The following is a 20,218-nucleotide window of genomic DNA, read 5'->3' as shown; positions in this document are numbered from 1 at the left end:
CGTTGTGTTACATAGACTCTGCGACTGCTGCCTGAAGTCCTTGCAGCAGCGCTGCCTCCGCAGCATTGTCGTGCATGTGTTGATCCATCTGTGTTTGCGTATCTGGAACTGGCACCTGTCCATGCGCGGGTAAATTAGGCGTGGCGTTTGCAGGTGGAGGAGGAGATGGGAACGTGAGCTGAGTATGCGGAGCTGGCGGGAAGTGAGGCTGAGGATGGTGTTGAGTAGCTGGTTGAGGAGTTGGTGTATGTTGTGGCGGCGGGGAGTGATGTAGCTGTCCGACGGGTGTCGACGTATGGGAACGAGCTTGAGCAGCAGCCTGGGCGTGGGCGGGAGAGTGCATAGCACTGTGCTGCTGCTGAGGTAGTTGCTGCTGCTGGGATCGCGGCGTCTGAGGCGACATAGACATTTGTGATTGAGGATGCGCTGCTTGATGGGGCGACTGTTGTGTTACCGACATAACGCTTGGCCTTGACTGCGGCAAAGTCGACGGTGGATATCCCGATGAAGTGGCTGAGTTATACGAATGGGCAGCTGCTTGATTGTGCACCTGGCTTTGCTGCGACGACGCTGCCTGGGCCGCATTTTGAGCAGGCGTCATAACTCCTGAACCAACGGCTGATGCTGGTGTTCCTGCAGCCCTTCCCTGTCCCTGTGGAGAGTTATGCAACCCTCCAGCCAGTGTCATGATTCCCTGAATCTTAGCCTGGTCCTCCTCCGAGGTCATCCTTGCGCGTTCTTCAGCCTCCTTTCTCGCTGCCTGTGTGGGAGCTCGTGTCTTGAGTTCTCCAGTGACTGCCTGGAGATAATATGGCATCTCAGAGTTGGTCTTGAGGAAGAACAATTTGAGGTTACGAGCCTTGTCCTTGAGCTGGACTTGTGTCCGATCTTTGAGTATATCTGATACCGTGCCCTGCGCCCCAAACAAGGTGAGTATCTGACTCCAGTGGGGCCCTTTGACCAAGTCTAAGCCTGCCATGAGAGCCTTCTCTTCGTCCTGAGTCCACGGCCGACGTGTTGAGTGGATGCCTTCTCTTCTTGTATGCGATGCATTCTTGGAGAGGGCTGCTTGACGAGCCTTGTCGTACAGCAATGCACTTGAGCAGGTTTGATGTGGTGGGAGCTGATGACCCGGTTCTTGAGGTGGTGGTTGAGGCTCAGGGATACTTTGCGTAAATGATGTATAGTACGGGTTCTGGGCTTGTTGTTGTTGGAGCTGGTTTAGATATGTTTGGGCTGCGTTCACATTAGCCAATGAGCTTTGTCTTCTTCTGAGACCTAACTCACTCGTGCTTGTTGGGACTGTAGGCTGATAGGGTACCGGCGACAAGCCATGTAGTGTAGTCTTGACATAGTGATCTGTGCTTTGGGCTACCAGCGCCTCCAGCTCCTTGTAATCTTGTTGGGTGCATTCCACTTTGCCGTTTGTCTGAGGAGTCAAGGTAGGTTCCTTCTCGGGGCTCTTGGTAGGCTCGACTGCGGCTGGCGGTTCGATTGTTTCGGCGACAGTGGGTGTTTGCTCAGGCTGAGTATTTGCCTCGGCAGGGGCGGCAGTGGTATCTTCAGTCAGTCCAGCCAAAGCATCCTGAACAAGTCCAGAAGCTGTCTTCTCAAAGAAGGATGAGAGATCGTCCAAGTCGAGATTCGCATCGCCGGTTGTATCGCCCAAGAGGTCGACTGCAGTCTCTTCGCTAGATCGCATAGGATGGCCTAATCTTGATCCAAGGTCTGACATCAACGCGAGCCGTGTCTTTACACATGTCGAGACTTGACGCAATAAATCGTCGACCTTGTACTTTTCTCTCAAAACAGCTAGTACTGGTGAGTAGTAAGCTCTACTTCGTTGCCGACAAATCACTCACCAGATTCGGTAGAAGCTTCGCCCTCAAGCGACGTTTTCCTCGCTCGGACGGAAGTGATGAACTCAGAATCGGCAGGCGTAAGATCGAGCCCGTTATGAAGCCCCCGTAGCTTTTCCTCCATGCCCTTGATTAGTGCCTCTTCCAAAACCTGCTCCTTGGATTGTTCCTGGGTTTTTGTAGCAAGCGCATCGATGGCTACTTGGGTTTTGAGGGAAAGGTAGAGATCGAGCGCATCCGAACCAAGGTCTGAAACTTGGCCTCTGAAGATGGCATGGAAGTGCTGATGAGCTTCGGAATAGGATGGCGTGGTTTGTAATAGCCAGATACCGAATTGAGCAAGGTTCGCTAGGTCGAGGATCGTGCGGGATTCGTGGTCGTGGAGGTCTGGGTCGTCGGCTGATAGAATAGGCCCCGAAGAGTATATTTGCTTGATCTGCGCAAAAGAAGCTTGGAGGTCGCGAAATGACTTTGCGTGTTGTGAATCGGCATCTTGGATAGGTTTTATCGAGTCGTCGAATGATTGCGAGAATAAGAGGAGGACAGAAAGTGCCTATCCCACCCATGTAAGCGCTGTGGTATCTCTCAAGTCGCGCCACCTACCAAGTTACCAAGCGCATGTCGACTGGCTTTGCGCAAATACTTCTGAGGGTCGGAGAAGAACGAGACTGGGGGGGGAGAAGGTGGAGGAGGTGGTGGAGGCAGGTTATGGTCGGTAATGCCATCAATTTCCATAGGATCGTTTGAGGTACCGAAGACGAAGTCATTGACATTGCTTAGCGCATTCTGTACGAGAAGCGCAAGGCCATCTTCGAGTTCTTCTTCAGCGCCTTGAGGAAGATCGAGTGCATTCTCAGAGGGAGGTTCGGCTTCAGTCTTCACCCTCTTAGATGGGTCGTCGCCGTTAGACTCGTCTTCGAATGGTCGTTTAGTCGCAGCTTGCATGATGGAATCGAGGTCGAGCCCGAGGCCCTCGAGAATGTCAGCTTCATTAGTGGGCTCCTTCTTGATCCCTAGAGTCACTACAGTCAGCATTGAGCAAGGTTCGTCCGTCGCGACAGATGTCTGCCGGGAAGCAGCGGGACATGTACGCACCCGTCGGGGACATTCCCGCGTTGAGCTCTGGCTGGCCAGGCTCAGCCATTATTTCGACTTCACTAAAGCATAAGCAATGAAAGCAGTGTCCAATGGTAGATTTAGAGTATCTCTCAGGGATAGGCGCGAGGCGTGGTGCTGTTCGGCGCGGCGGCGTAGTCGTCGATACGGCGGATGATGATTGTTGGAAGTTTTTGCCCTCCAAAACGGCCCTACGAAATCTACTATCGATACACAGAAGAAAACTGGGGCGGCAAAACTCGAAGAAGTCACCTCAAAACAGAAGAACCTCGGTGATGTATGCATGCGATGAGGGCAAGTATCAAGTTGGCGTTCTGCTGAATCACTGAAGGTTCATGTTTGTGTCCAATTATGTTGTTCTTGGATCAAAAAATTATGCTTTTCTGGTAGGTCCGTCAAACGTTGGCCAATACTTGCCTCAACTGAAGATTTTTTGACATGGAAGGCGGGGATCGGCCATTACCAGCGCCGATTTAGATTGATGGAGACAATGGCTGGGGATTGGGATTCCGAGATTTCATTGGTTACAAAGAGGCCAAGCTCTCCAGGGAAAAGCTTTGTCAAAAACTGCGATCTTAAGTTCAATACAAGAGACGTGATTGGCCATACTTGTCCGTGTAAGTGACGCCGTCTATAGGTTGCCGCCTTTACCTCCAAGCTTGAAGCAGGGAAGAAGTGGAAGATTCACAAAGAGTATCCCTACATTTTCTTGCTCATTGCACTACCTACATAGAGGGATATTCAACGGGGTACGTTGGGCTGTGCCGATCATTTCTGGTCTTGCAATTCCTCAGGAGGAATCTTCCAACGACAGAATAGTATGTGCCTTTGAGGATATCTGGTGCTTCCCTGATTGAACGACTAATTGAACTGGGCATGAAAGCGGCCTTCGTTATTCGAGGGCCTGAGCCCAAGGGGAGGCAACTGTGACTATGTTCAGGAGTATTCTATGCCTCGAGAAAAAGACGTTAGGAGTATTAAGAAACAGAAGTGTCAGGATCATTCTTGTCATCTCTTTGCCATGTACTTCGTGTCAAAGAGCGGGACAGAAGACAGCCCAGGAACTAGGAACCGGTGCTGGTAGCCGTAGTCGTGAGTATGGGAATCGGTTACAGGTGCACCAGTGTCTCTATAGTAGACAGGTAGAAAGGGACATTATTTCGGAACCCAGATACTCCTAGTGGTGCTATTTTATAGTTAACACGTTTTACTCATGACCGAGTCGTCGTTCATGGCAATAGGGGTGGCGATAGGGATAGCGAAGCAGTCCTGATGCATCTTCTCTCATTTGTCCGTGGCCATATTTTCAGGGGTTTCGTCATACCTATAATATATAGCGAAAGGTAGAAGTTGATGATAGGAAACTCAACAGCTGACGGGGTCTATCACGGTGTGGAGGTGACGGTGAAGTGTAGCCGGCTCTGAATCGTTGGGGCAGACGTACAGTTGTCTAAGTATCTCTCGCAATCTCTGAGCTATACGTTTGTTTTTGGTCTAGTTTACCATTCTGAGATAAAGAGTTGAAGCTGTTGCTATGAAAGATGCTGATAACATCCTGGAGTGGGAAGCAAGATGATGCTCCGAACCAAGCAAAGAAACCGTGGAAGTTCTCGCTATCGAGTGTGAGTATAGAATGTCTCTTTAGGCTAGCTTTACTTCCTCTGAATTGCTTTGCGTTCTGTGTTGTTCGTTCTTCATAATGGTGACAAGTAATAATGAAATAACAACCTGTTAAAGCAGATTGTATAAGGTACCTAGCCTCGATGACAACATTCATGTCTCTCCTTAGCAGCTAAGAGGCCTTTGGTCAGAATGATTCAAGGTGCATGAACTCTTCATACCACTTCGAAAATAGTTCCGGGTCTCCCAGCCTCAGGCCAGAAGACAAGGCAGTCATAGACTGCAATCCGCCCTACCTCGACTCTGCACCTGCTCAATTAAATCATCTCGTGTTAACGGCCACCCGAGCTTGCCTTATTTACCAACCTACCAACCTACCGACCCAAAGCTGAAGGTTGTTGGTTTCGTCCTCGACTTTGAGGAAAGAGATGGCATGGGCTTTTGTTTATTCACCTCAGCGAGAGGAGCAATGCTTGACTTGACAGCTCCATCATCATTTTCTTTCTTTCAGCCAGACTCGGAACTCACATTTAAAATTACTATAACCATTCTATAACCCTGACGGCATCCCCATCGAGCATATAACGCAATCATCATGTCATGCGGCAGCAGCGGCGCGTTTATACCACCTCCTACGATGATGGCACCACCACCTCCTCCACCTCCTGTCCATTACATACGAAGCCATGGGCCACACAGGCGTGCCCGACCCCTTAAGAAGGCCATCTATATCGCTCTGCTGCTCATCTTCTTCGCCGTTTTTATCGTCATGGCAATTGTCGTCCTAGTTGCCTTCTTCAAGGACCCCTCCCGCTAGCAATCCAAAACGGTCCGTTTCATTCTCATCAAACACAAGCGTGACTAGCTAACCTGCCTCTGTTGTAGGTAACTTCTGGATACCAAAAAGCAGCGGGTATCTGTCTCGGCATAGACGTTGTCCCCTCATCGCCAAGTTCCAAGTTAACGAGGTTGTTGGAGAAGAATATGACTGCGCCAAGTCGAGTGCGTCGCAGTCACTACTAGCCGATCCTACATGTTTTCAGTGGAGGACGCCGAAACTCAATATGCATTATTTGAGTAGACCTTAATATTAAAGCTCTATCAAAACGCCAAGAAACTGACTGCAACCCTGTGCTTGATTTCCTCCCACGTAATCTATCGGTATTCCTTGGAATACGTCTAGTGGAGGTAAGAAAATGCAGGATCTCTGTTTAAGTGAATAATTAACTGAGGCAAGTTTGATTTATCTTGGTAGGCCTTGAGACCAGTTTATTTTGGCATCCTGGCTAGATGTTGCAAGTTTTCTGTCTCTTAGGGATATGCCCAACCTAACCCTTGATGCGATGTACATCATATTCCAAACATGTCATTACGTAGCCATCATTAATTAGTTAACAAACCATAATCATTCATCCGTCCATCCATCCATTCGACCAACACTCTCTTCCGGATGCAGCACAGCTGCCCAGCTCCACCAAGGAATGTATGTCCAAACCGTGAACCAGCATCCACTCCTGGGAGCAGCACCGAAGTGCAAGAAAGGAAATAATGAGTAAATATTAAATGCAAAAAAGCCGACCCAGATGAAACGCCAAATCCGGTAGGGGTATCATAATATGCGCGCGAAAAAAAGAGCAAGTGCTGTATCTCTGTGCATTTGTTTTTCTTTCACATCCACACAGCAAAGAAGAGCATGACAAGGACCAGGGCAATGCTGGTATAAGCAACGTGTTTCCGCCCTGAAGCTCCACTGCCTTCTTCGCTGGTAACTGATCGTGAAAATACAGAGCTGGTGCCGTTGTTGATGTAATCGAGTACGTCGTTGGAAGAAGATGCTAGGCCGAAGAGGAAGCTCATGCCGCCATGCGCAAAGGCCTTGACATTGAGAGACGCGGTCTCTACGATGGATACTTTTGCGCTTGAGTCGATCATTTGCGATAAGGCGATTTGTCGCGCGCGGTCTTGGGCGTGAATGTCTCGGTCGCGGTTAGGTAATTGGGAAGTAACACCTAGACGATGTTAGTGTTTTAAGCTTAAAGAACGTGCGGATGGAGTATCTCACCATGTGTCGCGAATTGAGATGTGGGAGCTCTGTTATTTAAGATGTGAACTTCAGCAGCACATGCTAAAGCCATAAATGCGCAGAGCAAGATGAGAAGCGAGATTGGCGAGCGCATCGTGGGCCGATATAAACGATATCAGAAGCTTTCCAGAAAGAAAAAAAGATCGAACGGATAGGGCGTAGTATAAAGATAGTGATCCAAGACAAGAGAGCTTTATGTCGCAAACGATCGATCGACAAGGCAATTAACCCTTTATGTCTCCCTTCCTTCCAAGGTTTCCTGTCCCTTAGACTACGACAAAAGCCAAAAAAAAACTGTAACGAAGGTTGGGTTGTTTGTAACGAAAGATGACGAGGCCCCCGATTCAAAAAATCCTTGTTGGAAGCGGGTGGGTATTCCCTCCTGGTAGCCTCGCTGGTGCGCGCAGCCCGAGCTGAATAACCGTAAAACCGTAAAGGAAGTTGAAGAGAAAACGATTGGACGGGCCGGCCACGCGTACGACGGCTTAGAAAGAGGTGTGATGAGCTGAGGAGTGTGTGTGGGCGTTCCGATCGTGGGGGGGTGATTCGGGTCCTGCTTAGAGGCCTTTTTTCTTTATCGGGAGTGAGCTGATTGGGAGAAGGCGAAAAGAGCTTCCTGATAAGCTTCAAGGAGGAGAAGTCAATGTGTTGTTGATGACGAAAAGGAGGATGATAATGCGAGGAACGAATAATCAATTGATCGATCGGACTGGGGAAGGAAGGGTAAGGGAGAGTCAGATATTAAAGTAGTTCAAGCTTTTTCGCTTGCTCTCCTTGTTTTTAATAAAGAAGTGGATTAGATTTTATGATGGATGTTGGTTGACCCTTATCCTCATCTTCTTCATTCATTACTGTACATACTGCCCGTCAATCAATATTGGATCGACCCCCCTGCAAGCTCTGCTCTGCACCATTTTTATCCGCATCCCTTTCCTTGATTCGAGCTACGCAAGTTTGCATATGTACCAGTATGCAGCCTTCTAAGCTAGTTAAAGCTCAAGTGGATCATCCCATAGCCATTTCCAGTTTGGTATCCCGATAAAACAGTTTCAGCCGATTGGACACTCTCGAGTCTTCTTCCTCTCTTTTTCCTGATTTCGTACCAAGAAAAACCCTCTACGGCGCTAGAAAGACCAAGCAAGCAAGCAAGCCTTGTGCTAGTGTTTTCCTTTTAGTGGGACGTGCTACTGAAGTTGAGTCAGATGCGTTCTTTGGTTGGGCGGGCAGCCTTGCATGGGATGGAAGAGGAAGAAGTTCTACAGCTTGGAGAGCAGGGGATCGAGGGATCGAACAGGGCTGGGATTGTGCCAATGTAACGCTGAGTTGCATACTGACGACACATTCAACGTTCGGGCATTTCTTGATCAAGCAGAACAGGTCTCGTTTCTGTGTTATCGTGGGTATACAGATTGTGGTCTATTGAGAAAGTCCCTCGGGCAAGGTACAGTACATAGCAGGTAAAGCCTCAGGAGGTTTGACGACTCATGGCACTACACACAAAGCACTTGTTTTGCCACAAGGCCCCTGAACTACTGGCGCTGCTGCCCACTGGCCCGAACCAGGAGACGAGGCTGATCTCTAGCTGTCAAACCAAGCCAAAGAAACATCAACATAAACAAAACCCCTCATGTTGACCCTCTTTTTAGCTTTGTCGCCCTCCTCCCTCTCTCTGCCTCTGTCCTATGACTGACTGCGCGATTACCGCGTGTCCTCTCCCCCCTCTCTCCTCTCAAAGTTTCTCCTGTTTCTTCTCTGCCTACTTACCTTACATACTCCTCTTCCATCCAGACCAGTCTAATCCCCCACATTCCCATAGGTCATGACGTACGCCTCGAAAAATTGCAACACGGTCCCACTATTGCGCCGATTGGATGACCCGTAACTTACAGACCAGGGCATCCTGACTGAGTTTGTGTCTGGTCTGGTGAATATGTACATACCCAGTAGTAGCGATCTGTCGGAGGATAAACGTTTTAATAATGGTGATCTCTATCTGCATCTGTATCACAAGAAAACTGTCAAAGTCACAGCTTGCAGGATATTCTTGGCACATGTAAACGTACAGTGCAGTACGTCTCCTCAAGGGGTTGTTTATCCTATCCCATCCATGGATGTCTTGAAACGGTCTTGCATGATGCTTAACTCGGCAAGGCCCGAAAATCGGCAAGATATCGTAATTAAGAGAATATCATGCGTTGTTTCCTACTGCTGCGTTGATGTTTTCTTATTAGTCAAGACATCAAAAGTCTCGAATCCTTCAAGTGTTTCACTTCCACGCTTGTCTCAAACACACATACAACCAACGTGAGGCAGACAGGACCCTTTGAGCTGAAGCGAAGCTGAACCCTGCATAAATTCCATGCATGCATTCCAGTGATTCCAGTCAGTCAGTCAATTAATGTCGACGTAAAGTCAGGTTAGCTAATGATATGATAAAATTGAAATTGAAGTCTCATTCAATCGTAAATCGTGCATAATTCCACATGACCAATCCTAATCCTAATCCTAATAACCAACCTCGTTTCGTCAAAAGTTGATCATGATAATTTCTTTTTCCATTCCCACCTGCTTCGGCAAATCAATTCAATGTTGGTATAAGTCGGCCACATATGCCGTAAAATCAACCCTGCCTCAGATAAATGAAGCACAAATTTGCTGACCGCATGCGCGATGCAAACAGAAGGTAATAAATGCCATCTCGTTTCATCTTCCCAATCCTAATAAAAAGGATTCGGTCCCCACAAGCTCATCAAAGTCATCATCCCAGGAGAACATCACATGTCTTCACGTGGAATCCCATTGGCCCACGGGGTATTGCGCTACGCCCGTGTGCTGCGTGTACGCGATATTGCGAGGCCATGAACCCTGAGTCCGTATCTGTTGAAGACCGACTGACCCTACGCTGTGTATAGCATCCATGTCGGTTTCGCTGCTTCCTGTCGTCCGGCTTACTTGTGAATATCCTCCACTGCTGCCATTTCGGCTGTGTTCATACGTCCGTGGTATCCCGTAAGTGGTGTTGGATCCTCCAGGCGGACTGACGCCCATCATGCCATCACCAGCAGCCTGAATCTGCAACCCCCCGAACGAGGACTCGAGATCGTGCGCGTACTGATGTACGCAGTGTGGCTCTGAGATACCACACACTTCAGTCAGAATCTGATAAATGCGCTGTTGCACTTCAATCGCCGGAGGTCGGTCGTATGGATTCATCGCCAGCATACCCGTCACGACGTGGAGCATAGGTGTTACACCCTTGAGAATATTCGCGCCATCTTTGCTCGACGATGACTTTCGAGACGCATCTTTGGCAAGACCTGACATCCACGCTTCCACCTGTCCTAGGTTCTTGTGGAAAGACGTATCCAACACTGCACCGCCTCGGCCGGCCGTCTTGTGTTTCGCTGATCGAAAGGTCGCAAACTTGCTCGTCGTCCGTTTGACTAGAAATGATAAAAGCTCCAGGATGATACAGCCTACTGAGAAGATGTCGGCTTGCTGTCCGCTCAACTGAGGATTTGGCGCAATGAACATGGCTGTTGGTGAGCCGCTCGGGTCGTACGTCTGCACCATAGGGAAATGCTCATCAGACGGGAATCTACCGGTTGGGCTCGTCGCTCCTGCAGGTCGAGACCACAGTTCTGGCGCGGCATAGTCGTACCGTTCACGATCAAACGACGATTTATCAGTGTGAAGAATCACGTTGTCGGGGGTGAGTCGTGTTGAGTCGGAGTAAAAGACGTGATTTTGGTTGGTAAAGAAGATGGTCGAAGGTTTGATGTATCCATGCGATTGATTCTTTCCGTGGAAGTCACAGAGTGTGTCGACAAGACACAAAATCCAGTTCATGACAAGCTCCCTCCGACGAGCCTTAGCAAGATGTCTGAACTGTGATGGTGTCGTCGCCAAGAATGACTTTAGAGTAAAGTCACCTGCTGGCGTGAACAAAACGTATCCATATCCATGCTGCGTATACGATGCCCAATACGAGATCATGTGCTCGTTCTGCAGACCCTTGATCCCATGGACAGCATCGAGAAAGTCTTGCACGGGCATAGTCCCAGGTCCGTTACCCAGCACGTATCGTCTTCGATAAAAGACCTCCCCTGGAACATTTGGAAGTCTGACCTTGTCGTTACCGTGCGACTTGTGCGTTGGCAATGAAGGCTTCTCGACGACGTCTAGGGGTACTACTTCGTTGTCCTTGTACGCCACATGGTTCCCTCGCTGCAGGGGCTTAAGGAGGTAGTGAAACTGGCGTTGGTAAAACTTCTTTTCGACTTTCTCATCACGAGTTGCTGTCAACAAGAGGCGATCCACGTCCTCGAGGGCAATCGGTAGCTCAGCGTCATCCCAGCCATCGTCGACAACACCAAAGATCTGATCCGGCACACCAAGGTCGACAAGAATGAGGAACAAACGAGGCGCATCATTTCGAATGCTCTCCCAGTAGGTGCGCTCCGTCAAGTCCTCGCCGCCAAATGCGACTGGGCGATCTAGGCGCTCAATCTCATCCGGGAGGAGTTGGCTGGCGACATAGGACCGGGTAACGGTAGCTTCGATGCGAGAGTCAACCCACCACTGTCCCATTGTCGAAACGGCTCACTTGATGAGATGAAAGGTAGGAGAAGACCCCTTGCGGTGCGATGTTTGTGATTTAGAACTGCATCTGTGGTTGTCGATAGAGAAGTTGGGGGCCGATTATATAGCAGTTGATTGAGTCTCTCATAAGGTGACGGACACTAATAAAGTGTATGTTTCGGCGACTACCTAGGTTGACGGTTGAGTTTAAGCAGTATGAGAGTTTGATAGGTCAGAATACTCGGCGAGACGGTAGCAGTGACAGTGACAGTGACAGTAGCAGTAGTTGCAGTAAGTTATAGTTGCAGTTGCAGTTGACAGACAGTTGACAGGCTAGGAGCAGGGGACCTGAGTAGTTTCATATGAAAGCATGTATGATTCAGTTTGAGTTGAGTTGAGTTGTACTGTATGTGATGTTCAGGGATAAGGGAGAAAGTATCAGGGTTCGCCTCATGGTTCAAGGCGTGACACGGACACGCATGGACATGGCTAGGTAGGCCCAGAACTGAGTGACAAGTGAGCTGCAATTGGATTCTTCAAGCTGGAGGAGTTGTAATTGCAATGAATGTAAGAAAAGGGCGTGGGAGAAAATGGAGGACGGATTGGACTGGCTTGGACTGGCTTATCTCTGCAGCCAAAGTGGGATTGCCCGCTCCGTGGCTGCGGGCTGGCCTGGGCTGGGTGCAGAATGTGATGGCGGCGTGATTGGATTGGTGGAGAAGGGTCAGATAAGGTAGGTCTAGCCTCTTAAGTGAAGTGCAAGCACCTTTTTTTAGTGTCTCTCTGGGGAGAGACTTAGGTGACACTTTTGAAGATCGAGTTGGCATAGGGCAAATCATCTTGTCAAACTGCAGCAGCATTACAGACAGAGAGTGTGTTGTGCCATGTATGATGTAGTGGCTTGCTGTGTGACTAGACGATTGTCTGATTTCAGATGATCATGGACATCTCTCAAAGGATTAACCAACTCTGTAACTCCTGGGTCTAGCTGTAGCGGGCGTTTTATGTCGCAAAGTAACGGAACCAGCGGGCGTATTACAGCACAACGGGTCGTCGGTCCCGATTCGATTTATAAGTAGTTTGTAGTTAGTAGTAATTAATCTTGCAGCCAAGGGAAGCAGGGGCTTTGATCCAATGCTTAATTGTCGCGTGCTCATGTTCCAATATCGGATCCAACGTTGATAGACTACCTAGCTATAGTACTAAACAATTCAATCAATATCAGCCAGACACAATGACAAACACTCGGTCGATTCACATCTCGAGTGTACCTAGGTATGTACACCTGCTGAAAATACTTCCCAAATCGATCCACCCGTCAATGGATCAAGGTGCAGCTTCTGCGGGCGTAGACAAGGCTCAAGTGACATGACGTTTAGGTGTTTCCCCCCCGCCAAGCAGGGTCTGTTATCCCCACAACCACTGACTGACAACCAACCTACACCAACAGGACAGTAAACCAATACCAGCAGCCTCTCTTTAGGTTCTCATCACTTACAAAGACAGCATCACGGGCAGAAAGAGACTTCATTAGGCTTGCAAACTTTCCACACTCTCGGGTCATTCCATGAAACCTCACCCGGCCTCGCTTCTTCCGTAGTAACGGGCGCAATGTCATTTCCGTCACCGAAGGAGAACCAGGGCTGAAACATTCATTCCTGTGTCATACATACATACATACAATTCTTACTACACATATTGTACCGTCTACTCTCTTCTCAGCAACTCCTCAGACTCAACAATAAGTACAAGCAACAGTCTCACCCCGTATAGAGCTCTCACCATGAACCATTCCTAACCTTTACCGGTATGTCCAAGCGACAAACAAATCCCATGTGGCCAACGGCCGTACAGTAACCTAAATAGCGCCCGCAGAGCTGCACAATGCCTCTTCCATCTCTCCAGCTCATGATGCGATGTGGTTCTCTGTACCCGGCCGCTCAACCCGACCTGTCCAGAGCTGTCAACGGTATTAAATCGTCTAAAGCCCGGTTAGCCAGGGGTCAATCGCTCGATCCCCTTTCTCCTCCTATAGGATTTCGTTCTCCCTCAAGGTCTATTGCATGTTTCATGCATTTGTAAGCTTAGAGGTTGTTTTCGCTTAGGTTGTCACGCAAGTTGAGTGGTAGGCTACGACATGTTCTCATGAATGATTTGCCTATAAGAGATAATATGGATCGGTCCTCTTCCGACAGACTTGACAAGAGTCAAGAAGCCTGTCAACTAGAATCGGCATATACTCCATTGGCTATCCATGGAACTCCATGAGTTGAATACCGTATTCTCATTCAGCCAAAAAGTTCCTCAGGATCACTTCCCCAGGTCACCGCTTGTGCTGACTCTATGTGTATTAATGCTCCAATAAAGATACATCATCTAATTTCACATTATTGTTTTTCATCCTGTCGAAACTTTACACTCTTCGTATTCATCAAACTGACGCCAGCGTCAAGTTCACTCAAGCTTTTGTCCCTCTCTCCCCACAAACGTCTTCATCCCACGGTCCACTCCCGCTGCCCATCGCGCAATGGTTTGCACTCCCACAGGCAACACGTTAAGCCAGTCAACCCAACGGGCGTATAGTGGCATAGCAACTGTAGCACCCTTTCCACTATCAATGGCAGCCACAATCTCCTTGGCAACATCCACGGGCTCAACAACCGGCGCGATGAAGGAGTTGGGTGTCTGGACCCCATAGAAGAGCGGCGTGCTCACTTGACCAGGTGTAACCAACACTGTTCGGATCTCGGGATGGCTCTCACGTAGTTCCGCTGTCAGAGATCGGTGCATGGCTGTGAGACCGGCCTTTGCAGCAGCGTAGTCGGTCAGCTGTGCGGCACCAACCGTGCCAATGACAGAGGAGACGTTGACGATGGTACCGCCCCTTCCACCGCGAATGATGGCAGGTAAGAAAGTTTTGAGGCAGTAGAATGGTCCGAGGAGGTTAGTCGTGAGACTCTTGTCAATCTCATCAAGCGACAGGTCCAATAGAGTTTTCCCAATAACAATAGCCGCGTTGTTGATAAGCACAGTTGGCGTACCGAGCTGGTATTTCATTAGTAACAAATCTCATGGTCTCAGAAGCTCAAGACTTACATCTTTTTCAATCTCGAGCGCAACCTTTGCAACCTGATCCTTGTCGCCAACATCACACTTGTAATACGTGACGCCTCTCGCCTCAGTATTCTCCATCTCGTTCACATCCAGCACAGCCACTGTCGCGCCGCGCATGCCATAAACCTCAGCAACGAGCAGACCCATTCCACTTGCGCCTCCAGTAATGACAATTACCTCCTCGCTGAGGTCAACCTCACGCGGGATCCCGTGAGCAATGCGCTGGTTGACCACATTGGCCATCCAGAATAGCGTCACAATGGTAGCCCACGCAATAGAGGCCACCATAGGCGGCGCTTCCCATTTCACTGTCTGCGCACGGAAGCATAGCGGTATAATCCAGCAGACGAACGGGTGAAGAAGTGTTGTGTTGAGGACCTTGAGGAAGAGGTCAATGGAGAGTGGCGCAAACCACGATTCACGCTGCGGGGGCCGGGGGTATTGTGTGGGCATGGTGTATGACTGATGAGGATGATACACAAGTAAGAATTAGGTGAGTATTGTATATCTGTGAAGGAATTGAATGAGTGCAGAGTTCAAGATGAATCTTTTATGAGAGAAACGAAAAGGCCAGAGAGTGGTCAAGTTAGCCAAGACTCGATAAACGTTAGCATGTGGCAGTGAAACCCATCTCTAACTTAAGCGCCCAGCTTGCTACAAAACACGATTACCCCTGTCACCATGAGCCCACCTCGCCGAGGCTCTTAAACGAGAGCCTCCATTGACAAGGAGAAAATTCAACAAAGTGTGATAGTGATGAACAAGTCATTGGTAGAAACACTCCTGGTACGTTGTTTATATGCCCTGATATATACTGATTGTTTATATACCTGAATTCCTCCTACCCAGTACCCTGCAAAGCTACATCATGACATACATACATTTCCAACATACATAATTCATTTCAATAGTAGAGTTAGTTTACAACTATAGTACAATGCACCAGCGCCGATCTATATGCAAAGCCTCATCATGCCATCGTACATTCGCCATTTTTTAAGATCTTCCTCGTCCGGTTCGAGGGACCGATTGAGGGGTATAGTCCCCGGTTCGAGGAATACGAGCTCGAGGAGTATAAACTTCAGATCGAGGACCAGGACGAGACGTATAGCCCTCAGATGGAGGAGCTGAACGGGGAGTATAACCTTCAGATCGAGGGGCATAAGCACGTCGACGAGGGGCATTCTGACCCCTAATCTCCACGTCATCCCGCTCCTCTCTCTCACGGTTTCGCTCAACCGCCTCTTTCTTCCAGTCATGGTAGCTGGGATCTCGTGTGATGCCCTCACGGCGCCACTTCTGCGGCGGCTTGATACCCAGCGCAGCCTTCTGCTCCCAGACTTCCTTTCCACGACGGAACCATCGCGCGTTTCGCTTCTCTTCCTCGTCAGGATTGGCCTGCCACTTGCTCCTCAGAATACGACGGATAGCCTCGGGTGATACTTCGAACTTGTTCGATAGGGTTTCGGTGGTGTAGACATCGGGAAACTGGGCGTTGAGAGCCCGGATACCGGCCAGAGCATCAGGAGAAAGACGCTTTCGAGGACGCCAGCCTTCTGGGAATTTCTCCTTCAGAGCCGCTTTTTGGATTTTCCAGTAATTCTCTTTGGGTTGTGGTTGTAACGAAGAAGGACCCTTCATTCGTCGGTTGCGACTGCTATTGTGGTCGTTTGCCTCCTCATCGTCTTCTAGTTGCTGTCTCACGCTCTTGTTTCGGCGATAGTTCAGGGTCGTAAAATCTTCTGGCGTTTCTCTTCTCCTCCTCCGAGGCTTTTGGGCCTCGTTATTCGTGCCTGGTTGTGCTTTCCATGGTATAGACTCCGGATTTTCGTCTGTGGCGAAAGGGTCGTCGTTTTTCACCGCTCGGTTTTCATCGTCTGGCCGAATTTGAGAAAGAGGGTCATCATCTCTAGCGGCTTCTCCGGAAGCATCTTGTAAAGCTTTTGAAAAATGTAAAGATCGGGCCTGTCGCGCCAAGACAAAATTATTCTGGTACAACGCCGGTCGAGTGCGGATCGGCAGACGGAGAAGGGAAGGCGATGCGTCGACTTTATGAACTTGAGATAGGCCTTGTACGAATATCTTTAGGGGCGTGACTCGACATGTACAGCTCATCATGATAAGTTGGATCGGCGAGTGCGATCCCGAGAGTGATAAGAAAATGTGAACCAAATTTGGTCAATGGAAAGAGGCTTCATGATGGGAGCAAGGGTCCGGAAGTGGGGCCGAAAATTGCGGGCTTGACTCGATTTGGTGCGACGGACTTACGTTGGTCCGCATCTTCCCAAACCTCTTCTTGCGACATGATTGTTTCATGATTTCAGGAAACGTCAACAATTTTGTATTTGGAGTTTAGACATTTTTGACATATGATCTTAGATCGATGCTTATACTCGGCATATAACCGTCAATGATCGGAAACAATGTGACTTGGATCTACTATACCAGCCAGAGAATGAAGTGTCTCACTTACACCACTATGCCAAGAGTCAGTGTAATGCTGCATCAACTTTGTTTATAGGAGGCATCATAGGAGTTCAAATATCTCTTTCTACTAATGAGCGCACAGGTATTTTCTAGCTATAAATCGATATGGCACTCAACTATACTGTCCTAACTTTCCATGGCGACTTGATATAATGCTCGAAAGCCGCCTCATTGCTTTCTCCTTCAGGTATAAGTCGTATGATACATTGCAGATCCTCTTTCATTTCCTTCGAAATCCCATAGTCTTCAGTATCGGGTTCATCGATGAGCCCGATGCTGTATCACATGCGCCCTAACTATTCTCCAATACTACCCAAACTACCATTGAGATGTCGTTGTCATTGATCCCCCTCACAACTTGAATTCCCATTCCAGGGACGCTAAAAAGGAAACCATCCTCCATTCGTGGTGTTGGTGTGTTGCATAAAGTCTCGCCACTTCATCTTCGGAGTCACTCCTCCTCACTTAAGATACATTGTTATGTGCATCTAACAAGTCGAGATACTTTCGTTTACTCGTGTCGATACAAATGCCGGATAATGAAAACCGTTGCTCGAGCCACGCTGTCAAACATGCCCCATCCATCCACTCAACCATTACACTTCCTCGAGTATGTCAATAGCATTGCCATTGGCTACGCAAGAATCTGTCTAGCTTGCTAACTAACGGGATGATCAAGAGGCGAACCTCTAGTGTATCTGGTCGTGCATCGAACGCCCAGAAACTAGGCTTCACCATCAACTTCGTTTGTCTTGTGCCCACTTCAGAGTCGATAAAGCCTTGACTTTGCTGAAGTATCTATGACTGCTAATGTCAACGCAGTGTCATCATGAAACATCTCTCATCAACAACGATGGAACATGGCGGGGGCCGGAGCTTCTTCCGGGTAAAAGTGAAGCTAACATGTTCTCTGAACCATTACAGATATGTCTTGGCTAAGGCATGTATGGGAATGTGTTGTTCCCCGCTCCGATTTACACATTTTGCTTGTTTTCTGCATCTCATTGGGCTTCTTTGTTCTCTCTAACGTGCCAACAACATGTTCGTTGAAGTAAAAGTCGAGCCGATCATCTTAGTGCCCTTGTCATTCGATCCGAGATGGAGTGTATGTTGATGTGGCAGATACTATCCCTCATCATGTGCTGCTATTCGGTATATTGTCCTCGTCATGGAAGAGTTCCAATGGTGTTTTAATACTATATATCCGCGCTGGGGCCACTACAGCCCGTGCAGGAGTACCGTAAAGGCCTTTCGAAGCATCATGAGCCGTGGTGCGTCAAGTCGAAAGCGCAATTCTTGACAAAATTGAAAATAAACAACAACCTCATCTCGTAACTTAAATCGGATTTAGTATATTCTTGGCTCTTTATTTATGAAATCTACGCCAGGCTTTTTTCATGATCCATGACACAACTACTAACCATGGACTGCCGCTACCCATTTTTCTTCAAAGACAGCAGAATCATCGGTGGCCATAGATTCAACTGGACTTCCGGACATAAGACCACCGGGGAGCTTGACCACTATCTTTATTCATACGACAAGCTGGCCACAGATGCTCTCGATCGTCTAGACCTGATCTCGCCACCTACGACAAAGGGATGGAAGTGTCCTCATGGTTCTGGCCCGGGCGAGAGAGATATTTACGAACTATTGAAGAATCATGCTAATTCTGATGAAATACTGGGTCAATTATGGGAAGAAGTCTCTACTATCCCTGAATGGGTTGACTGGGATCAGATTCAGCGTGGACAGCAGGTCGTGTATCGGTTCAGTGGACAGATTCTCTTCGGTGTAAGTCATGAAACCTCTATCAAGAAGCAAATTTACTGACTATCTTGCAAGCTCATGTATAAGTCATTGTTGGGCGGAATGGGGGCATACCGAATTGTCGAGACTCTTTCTCGAACTGGTGGTTTCGGCATCAATGTCACTAGGCGACGACTTCTAGAAACCCTCCAGCATTTCATGGAAGTCGTCGACGATCTCGATGCAATAAAGCCCGGAGGAAAAGGCTATGTTTCTTCAGTACGAGTGCGTCTCTTACATGCTTCAGTTAGAAGACGGCTTATGCAACTTGAGCATCAAAACCCAGGATACTTCGATATGGAGAAATGGGGAGTTCCTATCAACGACTTGCACACAATCGCCACTATTTCAGCATATTCCGCTGCCATTGTCTATATGGCTCTTCCCAGACAAGGGATCTACTTATCTGAGCAACAAACTGCAGACTATCTTGCTTTATGGCGTTATGTTGGCTATTTGCTTGGAACACCTGTGGACTGGATGGCTACATCACAACAAGCCAAAGCCATGCTGGAGTCGATAGCAGTATCTGAAGTAGCTCCCTCAGCGAACTCCCAAATCCTCGCAAACAATATTCTCACGGCAGAAGCTCGAGCTCCGCCACTGAACATGCCACGCGAGGTACTCGCCGCACACGCATACAGACTCAACGGGGACGAATTCGCCAGCGCACTCGGTATCGAAAAGCCTGACTTGCGATCCCGGCTTGTCGTATGGATGCAATGCACTGTTCTCTTTTTCATAAGCTATAGCTACCCCTGGATGCCTACTCACATGCAGAAGCGACAAGAACAAGTATGTATTCATCTCTCACCCCCTTATATCCACGGTCAATACGAACCCGAGAGCCTTGTGGCTGACGCCGCGTAACAGAGATTCAAAAACTTTGCGTATTTTATGATCCACAATCATAAAGCGGGCGGTCTTGGTGAATCGAGCATTTTTGAGTTCCAGTATCTCCCACGCCTCGGGATGCTCACTGAACTAGGCGTGCGCAAGGACCTTGAGGCAGAAAGGACAACGTCAGCGGACTTCTCCAAGAGTATGACCATCTTGAGGAGGGCAGTGCTCTTAGTCGGCACGATTCTTGGAGCTATTACGGCGGTGAGCCTCGTCAGATTCGTGGGCGTATCGAATATACCGCGCCATTTACTCTCGGCTGTCTTGGCGCAACAAAGCCTCATCTGGGCTGATTAGTACTACGTTTTGATCACTTACTAGGAAAGGTCGTCAATAAGTCAAATCATTTGGGCGAGGTTGAAAACAATATGTGTGGTATCATTCTGATTTCAGAACTGCTATTAAGCCACTAGCTATTTTATACAGTTGCGCCAGTAGGTAAAAGCCAACGATGTGTGGCACATTTACCGCCATTTCCGTGATAGTAACCCCAAAAGACATATTTTACCAACTCCTACAACACATGCTGAAGAGGATGCAATGCTCCATTGTAAACCTAGGTAGACCGACCGCTCAATCATGCCATCACCGATCCCCAATTACCCTTATCCGTATCCTTTAACGCCAGAGAATTCACAATATGATTGAA

The 20,218-nt window shown here is 48.5% G+C and overlaps 6 protein-coding genes across 6 annotated transcripts; 1 reads left to right on the top strand and 5 right to left on the bottom strand.

Moving 5' to 3' along the window:
- Positions 1-7: 7 nt before the first annotated feature.
- FPRO_00460 (uncharacterized protein) lies at positions 8-3,003 on the bottom strand (the record flags this gene model as incomplete). The annotated part of the gene is made up of 5 exons (XM_031225366.1): positions 8-1,236; positions 1,288-1,812; positions 1,863-2,412; positions 2,463-2,872; positions 2,955-3,003. 5 exons carry the CDS (start codon positions 3,001-3,003, stop codon positions 8-10), a joined length of 2,763 nt encoding a protein of 920 aa, XP_031076010.1.
- Positions 3,004-6,263: 3,260 nt separating this feature from the next.
- On the bottom strand, positions 6,264-6,772 carry FPRO_00461 (uncharacterized protein; the record flags this gene model as incomplete). The annotated part of the gene is made up of 2 exons (XM_031225365.1): positions 6,264-6,604; positions 6,658-6,772. The coding sequence occupies 2 exons, from the start codon at positions 6,770-6,772 to the stop codon at positions 6,264-6,266; spliced, it is 456 nt and encodes a 151-aa protein (XP_031076009.1).
- Positions 6,773-9,462: 2,690 nt separating this feature from the next.
- Positions 9,463-11,268, bottom strand: FPRO_00462 (uncharacterized protein; the record flags this gene model as incomplete). Its single annotated transcript, XM_031225364.1, has 1 exon — positions 9,463-11,268. One exon carries the CDS (start codon positions 11,266-11,268, stop codon positions 9,463-9,465), a length of 1,806 nt encoding a protein of 601 aa, XP_031076008.1.
- Positions 11,269-13,713: 2,445 nt separating this feature from the next.
- Positions 13,714-14,826, bottom strand: FPRO_00463 (uncharacterized protein; the record flags this gene model as incomplete). Its single annotated transcript, XM_031225363.1, has 2 exons — positions 13,714-14,304; positions 14,356-14,826. 2 exons carry the CDS (start codon positions 14,824-14,826, stop codon positions 13,714-13,716), a joined length of 1,062 nt encoding a protein of 353 aa, XP_031076007.1.
- A 543-nt stretch (positions 14,827-15,369) lies between these two features.
- FPRO_00464 (uncharacterized protein) lies at positions 15,370-16,488 on the bottom strand (the record flags this gene model as incomplete). Its single annotated transcript, XM_031225362.1, has 1 exon — positions 15,370-16,488. One exon carries the CDS (start codon positions 16,486-16,488, stop codon positions 15,370-15,372), a length of 1,119 nt encoding a protein of 372 aa, XP_031076006.1.
- A 1,794-nt stretch (positions 16,489-18,282) lies between these two features.
- FPRO_00465 (uncharacterized protein) lies at positions 18,283-19,866 on the top strand (the record flags this gene model as incomplete). Its single annotated transcript, XM_031225360.1, has 3 exons — positions 18,283-18,654; positions 18,706-19,464; positions 19,543-19,866. The coding sequence occupies 3 exons, from the start codon at positions 18,283-18,285 to the stop codon at positions 19,864-19,866; spliced, it is 1,455 nt and encodes a 484-aa protein (XP_031076005.1).
- Positions 19,867-20,218: the final 352 nt, after the last annotated feature.

Source organism: Fusarium proliferatum (genome assembly GCF_900067095.1).
Source record: "Fusarium proliferatum ET1 genome assembly, contig: FPRO_scaffold001, whole genome shotgun sequence".
In the NCBI taxonomy this organism is placed as follows: Eukaryota; Fungi; Ascomycota; class Sordariomycetes; order Hypocreales; family Nectriaceae; genus Fusarium; species Fusarium proliferatum.
The sequence above is the reverse complement of the archived record's forward strand: the minus strand, read 5'-3'. Positions and strand labels throughout refer to the sequence as shown.